The sequence below is a fragment of the Epinephelus lanceolatus genome, chromosome 13 (assembly GCF_041903045.1).
Source record: "Epinephelus lanceolatus isolate andai-2023 chromosome 13, ASM4190304v1, whole genome shotgun sequence".
NCBI classification, from domain to species: domain Eukaryota; kingdom Metazoa; phylum Chordata; class Actinopteri; order Perciformes; family Serranidae; genus Epinephelus; species Epinephelus lanceolatus.
Window position 1 is genome coordinate 13,939,464 of NC_135746.1, and position 12,567 is coordinate 13,952,030.

A 12,567-nucleotide genomic window follows, 5' to 3' on the forward strand; every position below is an offset into this window, starting at 1 on the left:
TGCCTATGAACTTTTTTGCAGCTGCCGTCTGCAGCCCTGTCACTTGATACTGGACCAGTTTCAAAACTTGGGTTGCTATTAGTTACTTAGACATAAAAACATGGAATAAAAGGATCTAGTTCGAAAAATACCTAAGTTACTCTTTAAGACTTTTTCTTTCTTGGAGAAGAAGAACAAAAACTGTGTTTGAAAAGTGTTTAATGCTGTGAAATTCATCAATACTATAACATTACTAAATTATTATGGCATGACCCAAATAGTTTATAGTCTGTGTGTGCTTTTAAGTGAAAAACCCAGATTTTGTTTCCCCATATTTCTCAACCAAGCTCAATTAAAGGTTATTTAAATGTTTATTTTGAAAGGGAAATAAAATCCTTTCTACTTCCGCTGGACTGTAGTTATATCAGCCAACTTGACGCAGGTACCTCGCACAGTTTGAGCGAGGTTTGTGCTGAGGTTGAAAGCAGGGAAATGTAGTTTTCAGGATTCTGGCAGCAAGTTTGTTTTCTGTCAAGCTGGTGTGTTTGTCATTTTAGCAGCATGTATCAAATTTCAATTAAATTTGAGGAATATGGCTCAGTTGCACACTCGTGCGCTTTTGTCTTGCAATACTCGAGATACTGCTACCAATATGCCTATAAAAGAGTTTCAATATGCATTGCACAAAGTGAAGAGATCATATCAGCAACTCTGAATGTTGCAAGTTTTGTGACAATGGTATGCCACAGATGGACATATAGCACAGATGGGTCATGACCTAAATCTCAAACACCAAGCAATTAATGCTGCAGTGACAGACATCATATATGCACACATCTTGCAAATGTTAGCACAATAGAAATATGCATGCATCGCTTAAGGATGCTTGCCTAAAGCCCCGAGGGCCGCAGAGAGTGTTGATGTGTTTAAAAGCAAACTCAAGACCTACCTTTATAGCCTGGCTTTTAATTGAACTTTGTCTTTTTTATTTTGTATTTATTATTAATGTGTTTTTATCTTTATATTTATTTTTATTAATCTGTTTTCTAGCTTGATAGTCTTCTATTAGACACTAAGCGCATGTGTGGTGCCAATTGATTACAGTCACCTTTATCCACATAATGCATAAATAAACTTGCAGCTATTTATATCACGGCCATGATCACAACATGCACAACAGCGCCGCTGTGGTGTTACAGCGGTACTGCAGGGAGTGCTGCGGTTGCCATGGTACAGCGTCGGCGGTGGACTGGAGCAAACCTCAAGGCGTGGACCTGAAAAAAATAGCATCTGAACGCCTCTGGTTGTCAGGATATCTCCATCTTAGTTTTACTGTGGATAATTACAGGACGGCGCGTTTCAGAAATGACTGTTTGTATCCAAAAAGGGCGGACGTCTGTGCCATCGCTGCTTATATCCAACGGTAGCTAAGTTAGCTTAAGTTCATGCTAGCTTGCTAGTAGTTGAAGCTATGTGGCTAACATTAGCTTTTCGATTCTAAACAGGAAACCGTTTATTGCTGGAAAATTTTCGCAAACCAGACAAATGCAGCAAGATTTAAAGAGTGAAAACGGAACACGAGCAGGTTGGTGGCAGGAGTCGCTAAGCGGTAATGTTAAAACACAAACCACCTGTTGATGCTAGTTTTGTTGCTATGCTAGCAACTATGCTACCAATCATCCATAAGTCAGTTTTTCATCCAGCTAAAGCTAACGTATGCTAATGCCAGTACGCCACAGTGCTGTTTGGAAACCTGTCTACTTTCCTCTATTGTTCACAGCTATTTTAATAAGCTCGCATACGAGTTTAGAGCTCACTGAGATGTGTTGTTGGCTGCTAGCCACAGTGTAGCTCTCTAACCTGTCAGGCAGTGTCACGACAACAATGCACCTGTCAACAGCAGACGGTCTGCTTTAATCCTCTCTGTCCGTGTCACGGAGAGCAGGCCGGAGAAACTGTTACTATAGCTGTATTTAGCCTTTGATAACACGCATCTGTTTGTATATTTGTTGTCACCAGAGAGCCTGTGACTTGGCTGCATCGACTTTCTCAGCTGTTAGCGTTATTAGGAGCCTCCAGGGACACTAAACACCATGAAGCAGAAGATGTGAAGGATTATGTCAGCAGAGATGATGAGCATATAATGTAAAGTAAGCTATGAGGTGAGTGTTAAAGTGCCCTGACGTTGATACTACTGTGCATCTGGGTATATGTGATGATAATGGTTATTTATATAATTAAATCACTTATTTTCATCATGATCATTTGACAAAAATGACACTAAAACTGTAAAGTAATTCAGTGTGAATGAATAGCCTTCATTACTATGTGTCTGTTAGTGTATATTTTGCTCTAGAGACTAGCGAGGATAAAGAACAGGGTGTCAACTGGTCCTTAAAAAGTCTTTAATTTTATTAAATTCAGATTCGATGGATCTTAAATGTCTCCAGCCTGACAGACACAATGACTGTTTACAATCACAGGACAGACCGAAGAATTGCAGTAATAAGTAGCATTTATGACAGCGATTAGATTTTGATTTCTTTGGTCTTAAATTTCATATAAGGTGGTTTTACAAAGGTCTTTAAAAGTCCTAAATTTATCTTGGTTATATCTGTCGACACCCTGAAAAACATGACAGGCATTTTTTTTATTGTTAAAGGTCCAGTGTGTAAGATTTAGGGGGATTTAGTGGCATGTAGCAGTGAGGATTGCAGATCGCAACCAGCTGAAACTCCTCTCGGTTAGAGTTCCTTTAGCGATCATAGTTTAGGAGGTTTTTAGCAGGAGATGGAGAATCCACAGAGGTGTTGTCTACTCCAAAACAAACAGACCAGGTGATTAAAACTGGTGAAAACACTGAATAAGCAGTTTCACGTTAAAAAAATCAGTGTTTTCCTGACGCTGCTCATCGCAGAGGGGACACACAAAAAAATGCAAATAGCCCTATCGAATGCCAGTGTTAGGCTTGTCTGGTCTGGGCCACTGTAGAAACATGGCGGTGAACGTGGCGATCTCCGCTGACAAGGACCTGCTCCCTACGTACTGTAGATATAAACGTCTCATTTCAAGGTAACGAAAACACACTTATTAGAATATATTCCATTTCTGCCAATACATCCCCATAAATCCTACACACTGGACCTTTAATATCTCAAGTCTGTTTGTTCATTCAGCAAAGCTATTTAACAACGAAAACACTGTTTTATAAAACAGGTTTGTATTCAGGTCCTTTAGGATCTCTCCTAATCGCCCTGCTTCACAAGTGTGCTGTGTTCTATTTATGGTGACGGTGCTGTGTGTACTGTTGTTGCCATAGATACTTGCCCATCAATTGATTCTGTAATTGTGAGGGCTGATGAAAGGGCTGGATGACTCCATGACCTTTACACACAATTAACATACATGTTAAAGGGCACACTGGCTCTTGAATTCTATTTTTATTCTTCAAGGTACTCAAGGTTTTTTTGAAGGTCGAGTGTGTAGGATTTAGGATTTAGCCATGTTTTGTAGTGTATAATCACCTGAAAATAAGCATCTTTGTGTTTATCTTACCTCAGAGTGAGCCGTTGAAATCTACATATGGAACGGGGAGTTGTTTATGGAGATCACTATGTTGCACTACTATGTTTCTATAGTAGCCCAGAACAGACAAACCAAACACTAGCTCCACAGATAGGTAGGGCCATTTGTGTTTTTGTGTCGGGCACTGTATTTAGAAGCCAATCTGTGGCAAGCAGTGCAAAAAAAAAATACTGATTTGTAACGTGAAACTGCTTTGTTTAGTGTTTTTAATGGTTTGACTCACTTTGAAGTTTTAGCTGGATGAAAGTTGCAGTCCTCCCCACAAGACACCACAAAATCCCCCAAAACTTACAAACTATTTCTTTAACAACAAAAAAAAAGCGGAGGTGCTGGACCTTTTCATTTTGTTTATGTTTCATACACATGGGCTTTTTCCAGAGAGAAAATGTGTTGGCCATATGTGTGGAAATGTTTAATGTAGGATTTGCCTGATGTAGAAAAACTAAATATACCCATTAGGCTGGCAACATAAAAGGTCAACCTTCTACCTTTCATACAGCGTATGTTAAAACTTTATAAAGACATATGAATATCACTTTTATTTGTACTTTATTCCCTCTTCTTTATCTGTAATCTTTGAACATGTGTGTACGTGTCCATCTCAAAGCAGTCAGGAGTAATAATCTGGCTGTTTAATAAGTCACCAGGGCAGACGGGGGCAGGCTAGTATTCTTTATGTAGCAGCAGCGGTGTGGAGTAGTGATATCATACATCATTCAGCCTCATGGAAAATTCCACCTCATGTGTGTTGTCGCTTAGTGACCAAGACACACAATACGGAAAACCTGAGAGAAACTGGCTGGCCTGGCTTCTTATTACTGTTTTGGATGAATTTTAAGAATGATCACCGGGGTTGCACGGTGCAAATGATGAGGTCAGTTTACTGGGGGACTTTTAATTCAAGTCTGTTAAATCAGGTTAGTTGCACCCTGTGCAATAAAGTTTTATGTTAAGGTGTAGCTTAGAAAAAAATCCTAATGTTGTTTAAAATCTGATGCTTATTTCCAACTTTCTCAGCATTTGCTCTCAAAGTGACAACATGGAATCGGAAAACATAGCTGACCCGTATGAAGACAACCAGGATCGAAGTCGTCAGTCACACCGGAGTACAAAGAAGGATTCCCGAGCGTCGTCTTCCCAAAAACACAAAAAGAAGTTCCGGGACAAGATCCATGACGAGGGTGAAAAAGAAGGCTGTGCTGACAGTAGATCGAAAACCCGAACTTGGCGTTCAGATCCAGACCGGGACCAGATATCAGATGGAGAGAGACGGAGAAGTAGTGGGTCGTTTTACTCAGAGGACTATGAGAATGATTCACCCTCAGAGGGCTCGCTCACACCATACTCCCAGTCCCGGACTCCATCGCCTACCCTTCACAGAGGGGTGCGGGCAAAGAGGATTTCTAACAGCCCCTTCTACAAGACAGGTGTGTAAAGCAAAGATATGATCATATATGGAGGGATAAATGGATGAAACCTAACTCTCACTGGTTAAAATACTGTCCAGATGATGGCAGTGTAGGGCAGATTTTAACATGGTGATCTCTGCAGGACAAAATCCTCTTTTGAGACATGAAGATTTGTATGAGCAGTTTTAAGTAAGGTTGTTTTGGATCTATCTGTACACTCAACCTTAGCTTATATTCACCACTACAAGAGTTCATGTGTGTCAGTATTGGCCTGTTGAAGTGTTCATTGTCATTACCTGTAAATTATTTCTTCATCATCATGTGTTTCTCTACATTGCAGGTGGTGTGGGGCGCCGAGGCGTGTCTCGCCCGCAGCGTTTAGGTGGCCAGCCTCTGACCCAGCAGCATCGCAAGGGAGTGCACTCACAAAGCAAGGAGTCCACCCCCCCAAAAGATCTGGACCTGGTGACCAAGAGGATGCTCTCGGCCCGCCTGCTAAAAATCAATGAACTGCGTAACTCCCTTGCTGAGCTGCAGCAGCGCACCGATGAGTTGCAGAAGGAAAATCGAATTCTCAGACAGGTAGACCTACACCTCTGTTTAAAGGAATACTTCTCCCCCCAGTGATTATTTGTATATCAGTTACGCACCCCGTGTTACATTGAAACACCACTGCAACTTTTCTCTGCAGCGTTCTAAAACGGTTTTGTCTCGTCTAGTCTCACGTTTGCTCAGTTCTTCCCAAAGTCATAGTCATTTTGGGCTGAAGTATTCCTTTAAGTTTGGGTTAAGTACATGAGACCAGGAAATGTAGAGTCAATCAATCCTAAAATCGAATTTAATCTTTTCAATGCTGCAGCTTCAGGTACGCCAAGAGAAAGCCCTGCAGCGCTACGATGACACAGAGAGCGAGATTTCCCAGCTGCTCGCGCGCCACAACAACGAGACCCACGTGCTGCGTGAGCGGCTCAGGCGCACTCAGGAGCGGGAACGGGTAGCCGAGAGGCAGATGAAGGACAGCGAGGAGCAGCTGCAAAGGAGTCGGGCGACCATCGCGCGACTGAAGAAGCTTGTAGACCAGCGAGAGTTGGGAGCTAGAGACGAGCTGAGCCGCAGGCTGGAGGAAGAGAAGACGCGGGCTCAAGAGGCAGAACGAAAGATTAAGGTAAATTAATTGTAGATTTCATGTATTTACTATTTATAATAGAGCTGGGCTTTGCAAATGTTTCAGTTCTCTAGACATTTGAGAGCCTCTGAATTGTATTTCATTCAGGGGGAGTTGCCAAAATATATCAGGTTTTTGTTTTTACAGTATCTTATTGGCTCAAGTGTACAGGTCAGAGATAAAAACAACCTGTGCACATTCCATTTCCATTGTCATCTTGAGGTGTAGCTTACAAATTTGACTCCTTGGTACCAAATTATTGCTGTTTGGTTTACAAAATGACACTATAGCTAGACAAACAATCACTTGCACATGCTCATTTTCACCAAATATGTATGTATGGACATCCATGAAAGAAATTCCATTCTCAGAATTGATTTCTCTTTGTCATGGGGACACTGGGAAATGTGTTTGTTTATCCGTGTGTGTTTGAAGGAGCTGGAGCGCAGCATGGAGCTGAGCAACAGCAGTTACCAGAGGCAGCTGGCTGCAGAGAGGAAGAAGACAATCAGTGCCCAGGAGGAGATCAGGACTCTGCAGGAAGAGCTGGAACGACTGACCAATAAACTCAAGGTTGACACACAGACAAATACACTTCGAAATACCAACTGGAACAAACTGTATCCGGCTTTATGACTGGGTATAAAAGCAGCATCGTATGTCATTTTCACTGTGTTGATTTCTTATCAGGAGAAGGAGAGAGAGCTGGATGCTAGGAACATCTACGCCAACCGCATGATGAAACCCCCAATTAGAAAAGATGTTGACAGTGGCATGAAGCGGAAAGGTAAGGCTGAACTGTTTGTGGCTGAGAGGGAGACAGAAGCTCATTTGTGCAGTTAACCAAACTGTCTGTCAGAAATCCTTAAGCTCTAATGATGTCTCTGTTGTTCCGGTGGTCATGGAAAACCTGGAAGAGTCAAAGACAGCGTGTTCAACAAGTTTTGCATGTATATGAAAGTAAAAATGGTTTTGAAAAGCTGCTGAACATGGATGCTGAGAGATATCGGTGATGAAAGTAGTGCTCTTTATCAAAGGAACGGTTTGGAAAAGGATAAGCAAAATTAGCTCTACCCTGCTTTTGTTTCACACGCAGTCCCCAGCAGGAGCAGCACCAAGGCGGTGCAGGCTAAAGACAGGGCGTCTAGTCTGGATTTCCCCACACCTCCCCCTGCCATCACCGATGCCAATGACTACACCGAACAGACACCTGACGAATACCTATCGCTCAAGGTAAAGTCACTCCGCTTCACCCGACGTCTATACTTTGTCTTTTGTCATTGTTATTTGTGCGTCATTCTGTCTTTCGATCGATTTATGTCAGCAGGAGCTTGACAGCGCGGACAGATGTGCAGAGACAGAGGACAGACATCAAAAGTGGGAACAGCAGAAGATGAGAGATAGAGAAAAGGAGAAGGAGTTGGTGAAGGAGAAAGAGAGAGAGCAGGAGAAAGAGGAGAAACGGCAAATCAACCAGGAGCTTAATGCCCTTGAGGAGAAGGCAAAGACACTAAGAGATGGTAAGAAAAGCAAAGAGTATATGCTACTCTGTTGTATTTAGAAAATTGGTAAAAAGTACTTGCCGAACTCCTCCTGTCTCTGAAGGGGAGATGTATTCGATTTTCCTTAGTCAGTCACCAGAGATCAACGTATTCGCCTCAATCTAACATAATTCTTAAGGCCCAGACAACCAAAGTGACATCAAAGAGCAAGTAGCGATGAAGGCTAACTGTTGCATCACCTCACATTGCCTTTGTCTTGGCCAAAGAGTTGCACTCAAATACACCACAAAGACTACAGCCAGTGGCCAGCTAACGCGTACACTCTGCGGCTGCATGAGAGGAAACATCTCTCCTTACCAGCAGGTGGCTGTGGTCTATGTTCATTATCCAAAACGGAAACTGGAAGACCGACAGGGCAGATTCAAGAAGCTAGTTAGCCAGTTAGCACATTAACAACACAACCTGATGTTGAATAAACGAATAATACTGTGCGCTAGCGAACAGTAACACAAACAATTACAAACCATTTTTGCTCAAGAGCTAAATAGCTAACGTTGTTTTGATCTCCTGCCCTCTTGACTTTAGCCGTTTGTTTACCTTCCTGGCTTCCGTTTCTGCACTGAGAGTGGTTTCAATCCTCACCAGCTCTGACGCCTGTTAAACATGCTGAATCAGCCAAAAAAACAGCCAACAAGGGCAAGCTAGGGCCAATGGTGCAAGACACACCGCCAAACTTGGGCAAGAGATGTTCATCAACAGCCTGACATTGACCAACGGCTGACTGTTGGCTTGGTGTGTCAGAGCTTGAACACTGATGCATAGCCATGCCGACATACCTGTTTTGCCAGGGTTTTAAGAATGGAGCGCAGTGAAGTAAAAACAAATTACAAAGTCTGTCTTGTCTATAGTGGTCGCCATTGTTGTTATTACTCCTCACTGGTTTCTGCAAACAGCTTGACAGCGTCATTGTTCCCACCTGTGGAGCTAGTTGGCGAAACGTTATTCCTCCCGTGGTGCTCATTGGAGCGATTGTTTAACTGAGAAATCACTGTTTCATGCCACTGTGCCAGATAAACAACTTAACTTCGTGGAGTGGGCAGAATCAAAGATCTGAAACCAAGTAAAAAAAAACATACAAGAAGACAACAGTGATGGATGTGTCTTATGTTTACAGGCTGGGAGAAAAAGAAAGAGGAAGAAGACAGAAAGAAGACAAGTCCCCTGTTCGACCGGGAGGAAGAGAACAACAGGAAGCGTGGCCATGTCCAGGAAGAGGTGGAGAGGTGGAACCAGGAGGTTCTGGCCAATCAGCAAGCAGCAGCAGAAGCACGTCGTAAAAAAGACCAGCTGCTGGCTAAGATGCGTGAAATAGACCATCAAGACCACAGAGCCCAGGATGCCATCTTCTCTGAGTCTAGTCCCTCTGAGTCCAATAAGGCTGCCAGTAACCATTATTCTCCTCATCCTCCTGAGCAGAGGAACCATAACTCTTCCATTTTTAACCTCACAGAATCAGAGGATTCGGCCAGTTTGCGCACCGGTGCTGGAAGCAGGGACGGCGAAAGGAGAAGATCAGGCATGGAGGGTGGAGCTGCTATAACAGGAATAGGGAGGCGAGGGCTACGGCCTCAAATCTCCAACGACGACTTGGCATTCGGAAGCTACGCGCCTTCTTTCGGACATTCAGCTTCTCGAGGCTCCTCAGGCTTCCCTCCACCTCCACCTCCACCCAAAGCGGACAGAGACTCTGCGTTAGAAGCAATAGGTATCTTCAGTCTCAGAGGGACGGAGACAGAGAAAGAAAAGGAGACAGAAAGAGCAGGGAAGGACAGGAAGTCTAGCCTCATGCAGCAGCTATTTGGCGCCGTGGCAACACCTGCTAGTGACAGCGTGAGCACCTCCAATAAAATGGAGGTCCTCAACAGTCCTCCAACGACCAATGGAGTGCGTTCAAGAAGGGACGGACTGCTCAGCTTCAACTCAGGGTCCAACACGCCTCCAGCGTCCTCCCTGAACACTGTGCACACCGCAGATAGCAGGCCTGCCGTCCGTGCCATCACATCATTCGATGATGACATAGAGGAACTTACTTTATGAAGATAATTTAGATAATACTATCTGACTCATTTAACTTGTGTGACTGTTTATGTTTTATGCAGGACATTTCTAATTTAATGTGATCTTCAAGCATTCAGGTGCATGTGCGTAGACACATGGATGACAAAGATAGTGTTTCTAAACTGGTGATATAGGATTTTGACCCTTTGCACTTCCTAGTGTCGTGGAGACGGTGGCTTTTACTGGTAGTTTTTGTAACCAGCAGAAGGATAGCAGCGCCACAACACACAGAATCCCTGCTTCTATAATATGTTTCCAATTCTAAAAAGCAAGCAGTACAATCACAAGGCAGTGGCGCCCCCAGCTGAAGGCCAGGGATGGACCATGGCTACCTTGATACAAAAGCTGTGGAAGGCTCATTTTTACGCTAGCGTTAAGGTACTGGTATCTTCAACCTAAGACATCCATTGGTACCAACTATGTCGGCAAACCTTGTTGGGAAGGAGGCCAAATTATGCTCCAAAGGGAGGCAAAATTTTGGCGAGGGAACAACTGGCATGGCCACTTCACCCAAGAGTCTCCATTTAACTTGTGAAGGCTTGTTCCCAGTTCAATGTTTTGTTAGCTCCATATTGACTTAGCTTCCAACTAGTCTGCAAATCACATTTCTTTTGTCTCTCATTGTCTTTTATTTGGACAAATTTTATCCCACAAAATTTGGGCAAAATGTTTGTGTTATTATAGAATCCATGCCGTAAGAATGTACCACTAAGCAACATGACAATCACAGTATATTTAGACTGCTTGCTGAGTGTCTCACAACTATTTAAAACGGGTTATTTCACAACTTTCACAACAAAATGTCAGTTTTAAGTAGGTTTGTATCTTTGAATATTATATTGATACTGATTAAATGTCCCAGTACAAGGAAAGTTTTGCTGTATTGGGAAGCACATAAGAGATGATGCTGAGTTAGCACACACCTTAAGGTGCAACCTAGACACATCGTCCGTGATGTAACCTGGGGTCATCACCCAGGCGACCCAGCCAGGGTTGATCAGACCACAGTCTGTCTGACTTCTTGTGTGATCCACAGCTCACCCCTTTTGATCCACAGCCATCTTGATGCCCTTTAAGCAGCATCAGTGATGGTCCTTATGGCTCTCATGCTGTGCAGTTCTCTGATCCCCAGCAACTTGAGGGCTATGTAGAGTGACTGGCTGGCAAATCCCACATCGGGTCTTCTATCTCCTGCTTCAGCATTCACCTGTGAGCTCCTCATGCTTGGCCGCCTTCTATTCAAACGCCTCCTCCAGGGCACAGTCGATTCCAGCAGGACCACCTGCCTTGAACATGAAGGAGTACATGAACCATGTCAGGCCTGAGCGTTGTCACAGCTATGGTGTCTGTATTTGAATTTTAAGAGCTACTGAATACTTAATATTAAAATTTAACTGAAGTCATAGAATTGAAATAATTTACTTTGTAAACTGTCTTTAAAACACTCATCAAAACATACTTTAAAGGCCTTTTTTTTACAGTAAATCTTTTGTGTGTGTAGTTTCTATCCTACTTTTATCAATTTCATTATTTATTTATTTTTATTACACACTTTTATTTGGTATTAGCCTATGCTCAATATTTTTAGTGCCATTTTTATTTTGATGCTGTCTTTGTCTCATAAAGCACTTTGTAACTGTTTTGAAAAGTGCTATACAAATAAAGTTTATTATTATTATTATTATTTATTAATGTTTTGAATTCACCTCTTTGAAAATGAAATAGGAAATTTCTTGATTTGCAGTTTAAATTTGAAAATTCAAGTTGACATTTTCAAATAGCTATTGAAGAACGTTAAATAGGTATTTGAAATATTTCAAATTTTTGACTTGAGTTTTTGGATCTTTTTTATTCAGAAACTTTTTTGGGGTCTGAATTTGTGAACATAAAAAATATATACAAATACAGCTTTTGCAAATAAAAATCATTTTAATTTCAAGGAGGAGGTGAATTCACAACAAATGAATTCAGATACAAAGTAAAATATTTCAATGCTATGAATCCAGTGGTGCTTAATTGTCCGTATTGAGTATTCAGTGGCTGTTCAAATTCAATCACTTAATGTCTCTTATTTGCTTCCATATTCGAAGGCTAGTGTAGTTGGGTGTCACATTAAATCAGTGAATTGAATGTTGTGTTTTAACAAAAAGATATTACAGGACATATTGTAAAACAGTAAAATATTAGTAATAGTGGTTGGCAAATTTACACTACATAGGCTGTGTTACTTCATTATAAGGCTCAAATATGTTTTCTGCTTTTTTGAATATTGTTTTTGGTCATAAATGTCTCTTTTGATCATAAAAGTGTCTGACCCCTGCCCCAGTATGCTCCCAGGCTCTCGTCCCCAGCACCATGTGTAATGTGATGGCAGCACTACACTCCTGCAGACAATCAGCTAAAGCTACAAGCTACATTGAAATGTTTTTATCTGTATTTATTTATTGACTTTATAGACTTTTTATGCGACTTACAACTCCTAATGTGGCACAACTTTATAATAACCACACTGCGCCAGTAAGCTGTAAAATTAATACTTGTGTATTTTTCACATATGTCCACTTTGACACGTTTTTAAAGAGCTCTTTGTATTTATTCTGTCAGAATTTATTATATTAGTCACTTTCATAAGGGTCATTTGAAAACTTTGTGGTTAATCAGTCTATTTATGTGTCCAGTTTTTCACATTTTGTACTTCCGGTCCATTTGTTATGAATAAAAAGTGTATCTGTGGTATCTTGTTGGATGAAAATAAATAATAGTGAGAGTGAAGCTGTTGCCTTTCCATCAGCGTGTGGCGCACTCGCAG

General features: G+C 41.9%; 1 protein-coding gene across 4 annotated transcripts; it reads left to right on the plus strand.

Annotated features, from left to right (window-relative positions):
- The first annotated feature begins 1,206 nt into the window (after positions 1-1,206).
- lca5 (lebercilin LCA5) lies at positions 1,207-12,491 on the plus strand. 4 transcript variants are annotated; one of them, XM_033647910.2, is made up of 11 exons: positions 1,207-1,402; positions 1,485-1,564; positions 1,999-2,141; positions 4,582-4,991; positions 5,314-5,555; positions 5,833-6,138; positions 6,574-6,711; positions 6,829-6,925; positions 7,235-7,371; positions 7,463-7,658; positions 8,815-12,491. In XM_033647910.2, exons 3-11 carry the CDS (start codon positions 2,137-2,139, stop codon positions 9,735-9,737), a joined length of 2,454 nt encoding a protein of 817 aa, XP_033503801.2. In that variant the 5' UTR covers positions 1,207-1,402; positions 1,485-1,564; positions 1,999-2,136; the 3' UTR covers positions 9,738-12,491. The 4 variants fall into 4 exon arrangements, with proteins under 4 accessions (XP_033503801.2, XP_033503800.2, XP_033503804.2 ...); XM_033647909.2 differs by having other exon boundaries at positions 1,207-1,564; XM_033647913.2 differs by having other exon boundaries at positions 1,207-1,564; positions 7,466-7,658.
- Positions 12,492-12,567: the final 76 nt, after the last annotated feature.